This window comes from Dasypus novemcinctus, chromosome 19 (genome assembly GCF_030445035.2).
Source record: "Dasypus novemcinctus isolate mDasNov1 chromosome 19, mDasNov1.1.hap2, whole genome shotgun sequence".
Classification (NCBI taxonomy): Eukaryota; Metazoa; Chordata; class Mammalia; order Cingulata; family Dasypodidae; genus Dasypus; species Dasypus novemcinctus.
Window position 1 is genome coordinate 50,980,273 of NC_080691.1, and position 4,996 is coordinate 50,985,268.

Below are 4,996 nucleotides of genomic sequence, written 5' to 3' on the forward strand. Positions count from 1 at the left end.
GCCCCAGGCCAAGCCTAGGAACCTGTCTGGGCACCTGCCCGCCCCCCCCCCCCCCAGCCTGGGACACCCACACTTGGGATGCCCAGGCGCCCCGGGCGGAAGAACTATCTGGAAGGAACACTACCATAGGACAACAGAGGGGCAGACCTGCCCCCACCTGGCTGGCTGGATTCCAGTTCTGGAGCCATTTCCTGAAGCACAGTCCTGCCTGCCAGAAAAGTTCCTCATTGTCCCAGGGCCAACAGGCACACACCCTACTGTCTTGGAGTCCTGGGAAGCCAAAGGTTCTCTGGGAATCACAGCCTTAGGCCCAAGCCTCTGCTCCCTGAATCGGCTTCTGGGGGATGTAGGGAGTCTTTGCATGGGTGCTGACCCCACTTCCGTCATAGGCCCCTTGACCCTTGGAGACATGGCCCATGCCTGCAGTGCGTGTCTCCCTTCTGAGCTGGGCAGAGGGCACTGGCCTGGCCCAGCCCTGACCTCTGCTTTTACAGAGCTTTTGGTATCTCTGCTGTGCCTTGGGGCAATCAATTGGTTCCCGGGGGTAGATGGACTCATTTCCACAAAGAATGCCACAGTGGACATGGCAGCAGGTCACTAGGATGGCCAAGTAGGTATTATTGGAGATCTCCAGCACCGTGGGCTTCTTTCCTGCCCATCCGGCTGTTTGGCCTGTGGCTAGAGCTTGTCACAATACGTTGGGAGGTTCTGCGCAAAAAGTCCACAGCACTAGCGCTAGCCATGGCCCGATCCCCGAGGACCCAGAACTTGGCACCGTCAGGTGAGGGCCTGAGGGCTGAGGCTCCCCGACCTACAGCAGCCCAAGCTGCCCAGGACAGAAGGGGCATGGGCACTGGCAGTCCACGGGCTGGCCTCATGGCCTGATGGGCTGCTCCGTGTGGTCAGGCTCCAGGGCAGGTGGCTGCACAGCCTACACAGTCTCCTCCAGGCTGCACTGGGCAACACCACATAGTGTGAGCTCGCTAGCCTGCTCCTGTGGCTCCCGCAGGTTCTCCTTGCTGTGCCAGATGCCGTAGCCGAAATACACGGTGGGTCCTGCAGCAGTGGGAGGGGCCTGAGAGGCAGGTCCAGCCCACCTGGCCCTCTTCCCACCACCTACTCAGCATCCCGACATCCCATGCCCCACCTCACCCCAACTCACCAAGCAGCAGCCAGACGAAAAAGCACAGCCAGGTCCGGTAGCTTAGCTTCAGCATGAGGCAGATGTTGAGGAGGATACTCAAAGCTGGTGTCAGGGGCACCAGGGGCACCTGAGGGGACAACAGCTGAGCTGTGGGGAAGATCTGCTACCCAAGGGCCTCCTTTTCCTCCTTGGGAGATTTAGGAGACATGTAATCACCCCCCGTGCAGAAAGAAAGGGGATTGGATGCAGTGGCATCCCCAGCCCTCCAAGTCCTCCTCCTTCATTCTGCCGTGGCAGAAGCCAGCCATGGAGCCAGCTGGACTACGAGCAAGGGATGGAGGGGGTGGGTTGGGGCGGTACCTGGAAGGTATCCTGTAGGAGCTCCTGCTGGTGGGCCACCAGGACAGCGAGACTGAGCAGAAAGGTGACCCCGCTGAGCAGGGCCAGCAGGATGTAGCTCCAGTGCGGGAGGTGCAGGGCCGAGTCCCCAAAGATGAGCATGCTGCTCAGGGTGATGGCAGAGGCCACCAGGAGGCCGAGCGCCCAAGCCACGGCGGTTCCGTGGCCGCACTCACCCAGGAAGCCCAGGTAGGGCCTCAGGGCTGGCCGCAACTGCCCGGGCTCGGGACCTGAGGCATGCTCATCCCTCACCAGCTGGAGGGGCCCTGAGGGGTTGGCCTCAGGCTCGGGGCTGGCTGGGCCCAGGGACCTGGGTGGAGAGGTCTTCTGGAAGCGCAGCCTTATGGTGCTGGCGGCCACGAAGGTGTAGTCAAGCAGCGCCCCGAAGGAGATGAACTGCACCAGTGCATCGAAGTCCAGTACCAGCGCCAGGAGGGCCATGAGGACCCCACACACCAGGGTACCCACCACGGGGACCTTGGTCCGGGGGTGCACATGGGCAAGCACCTCGAAGAAGAGCCCGTCAGCTGCCATGGCAGAGACGATGCGTGGCAGGGAGAAGAGCTTGCTGAGCAGGACTGTGATCAGGGCTGTGGCAGAGGAGCAGGAGCAAAGGGCCTGTCAGCAAGGGTGTGTGGCCCTGGCTGGGTGTGGGGTGCTTAGTTACCTCCCACCCAGTTTCAGTCACAGGCTCACTGGAAAATTTGGGGAAGGTGCTGAGTGGGAGTGGAGGATTCTCTCATAATCAGAGCCCTCCTGGGACAGTTACACAGCAGGGGTCAACCCAGGAAGCCCAGGACGTGGCACTGGCTCTCTCCCCACCACCCCACCCAGTTCCCACCCTGCAAGGCAATGCTTCCTCACCACAGAAAGAGCCCAGTGTCACGATGAAGCTGGCCCAGCTGTAGCCCCGCTGGTAGAAGGCATCGGCGAGCGCCAATTGTGGGTTGAGGCTGTGCCAGGGAACCATGAGGGTAAGCACGGTGGAGACCAGGGTGTAGGTAATGGTCACCAGGCCAAGAGAGATGGCGATGGCCATGGGCACGGCCTTCCGTGGGTTCCGGGCCTCCTTGCTAGAGTTGGCGATGACTTCAAAGCCCACAAAGGCGTAGAAGGAGATGGCGGTGCCAGCCATGATGCCTGAGAAACCCAAGGGTGCAAAGCCGCCCTCCTCGGCACTCCAGTTTTCCAGGCTGGCCAGGGAGAAGCCCTGGATGACAATAAAGACAATGACTCAGAGGCTGATGGCCGTGAAGGTGTACTTGAGCCAGGAGGAGACGTGGGCTCCACAGGAGAGAAAGACAGAGACAAGAAGAATGACACCAGGGGCCAGGAAATCTGGGTACCGGGCCAGGAAGGGCACCTGCCAGGTGCTTATGTGGGTCTCAGTGAAGTAGCGAATTTTGTGACCAAACATGGCATCCAGGTAGCCACTCCAGGCCCGTGCCATGGTGGCACCTCTGAGAAGGCCCTGGAGAAGTAAGTTCCAGCCCATGAGGAAGGCCCACAGCTCACCCACGGACACGTAGGTGAAGAGGTAGGCAGAGCCTGTACAGGGCACGCGGGCTCCAAACTCTGCATAGCATGGGGCCGCCAGCAGGGAGGCCACGGCGGCCACAGCAAAGGACACGACCACAGCGGGGCCAGCCAACTCTTTGGCCACAGTGCCCGTGAGCACATAGAGGCCCACGCCCACCATGCCACCCACTCCCCGAAGGGTCAAGTCCAGCGTGGACAGGCCGCGACTCGGTGATGTCTCCGTGGTGGACTCCTCCAGGGGCTTCAGCCAGTTCAGCTTCCTGCAGAAGTGTGCCAGGCTGGCGGCACTGGGCAGTCGCCAGGCCATGGTGGGCAGCAGTGAGGAGTGCGAGCCCAGCCACCTGCCAGGGTCAGAGGGGAATAATGGGCTGCTGGGTGGGGTCAGGCGTCTTCAGTCCCTTCTGGATTGCCCACCCACAGCCCAGTCCTGTCCCTGACCTGGGGATGCGAGCACAGGCACCTGCTGGAGGGCTGAGCTGGGGGAGGACTCAGGGCTCACTGCAGGGGGTGCAGGAGGTCCTGAGGAAGCATGGGGGTCCTGCCTGCCCTCCTCCTTTCTCCAGCGAATCTGGTGCAGCCCGACCTGGGGGGTGAGCCGAGTGTCATTAAGGGCAAGGTGGGAACATTCCCAGGGAACATGAGGTGGGAAACCCTCCTCATCTGGGATCTGAGAGCAAGCTGGAAACCAGAGGCTCCACTGGGAGCGGAGCAAGGCCTCGGGGATCCAGTATAGGAGTGGCTCTATCATCCGGGGTGTGGCCCACACGGACCACCTCGCCTCCAACCGTGGTGGTCAGTCCCCTCACCCTGCGCTGAGTCCCCGGTCAGGAAGCTGACTCCCGGCGCAAGTCTCCGTGCCGCCAATTCCTCAGTGTCCCTGTCCCCAGTACCCGGGTCTTCAATCCCCCATCCCCCGCCGGGTCTCAGCCCTAACCCACACAGGCTGCCACCCACCTTCTGCTGCCGCCGCCCCTCAGAGCCCGCCCCGCCCCACTTGTGTGCAGGGTCGCTCCCTTCACCGGGGCCTGGATGCGACCCTCCACCCCACCTAGGGGCCCCCACCCCGAACATGGCCTCACTGTTCAGGCCCAGACTCTGCACACAGACCCCCCCCCCCACGTCTGCACACTGCCCTTCACTGCAGTAACCCACCCCTGCCCCATGCTCGCATTAAAACGGTCCACGCTACCCTTCTTTACAAGATCAAGACCAGCGCTCACCAGGTTCCTGGGAAGCTTTGTGTTCACAGATAAAGAAGCAAAGTCCACCAGGAAGTGCCTTTCCCAGAACTGGGTCAGGAGGTGCACTGGGGGGGCGGAGTTAAGACCCAGATAAGGGCCTTTATAGCTCTCTCACTTTGCAACTGCGGTGAACTGAACACGTGGGTGAGAGGTGTGGAGGCCTCTAAGGAGTTGAGTCTGGGGGTTTGGTGAGTGGCCCTGGGCGGGGTGGCAGGGATGGGGAGGGGAGTGCCTGCAGCCAAGCACTTAAATGCTGGATGTTCTGAGCTTTTAGCTACAGACACCACCCTTCAGAGGCCCATGGAGTCGCAGTGAGGCTGGAGGACTCTGCTCCTGGACTAGCCCCTCTCCCATGCCCTCAGGCGGCCATCCCAAGCTCCCTGGGGCTCATTTTTTTCCTGAGTCCAACTGTCATCCTACTATTGCTGCATGACTGAAAGTGAAAAGGATGTTTAGAGCCAAATGACCGCCAGACCCTGCCACATTGAATGAAACCAGAATGCATCATCCTCTTCACTCAGAACTTTCTGAGTGTTTTCTATGTGGCTGGTGCAATTGGGTTTCAGGACAGCTACAGCGTGTCTGGTTCCACCACTGGCAATGGGAAGATGCACTTCCAGAGAAGATGGTGGCACTTGGAACCCCGTACCTTAGCCAGCTTCTGCGGCCCCTT

The 4,996-nt window shown here is 61.0% G+C and overlaps 1 protein-coding gene across 1 annotated transcript; it reads right to left on the minus strand.

Moving 5' to 3' along the window:
- Positions 1–874: 874 nt before the first annotated feature.
- LOC101422638 (cationic amino acid transporter 4-like) lies at positions 875–3,410 on the minus strand. The gene is given in 6 exon segments (XM_058281024.1): positions 875–954; positions 957–987; positions 989–1,056; positions 1,163–1,271; positions 1,505–2,133; positions 2,408–3,410. Coding segments are annotated over 6 exon segments (1,899 nt in total). The 5' UTR covers positions 3,390–3,410.
- Between the last annotated feature and the right edge of the window lie 1,586 nt (positions 3,411–4,996).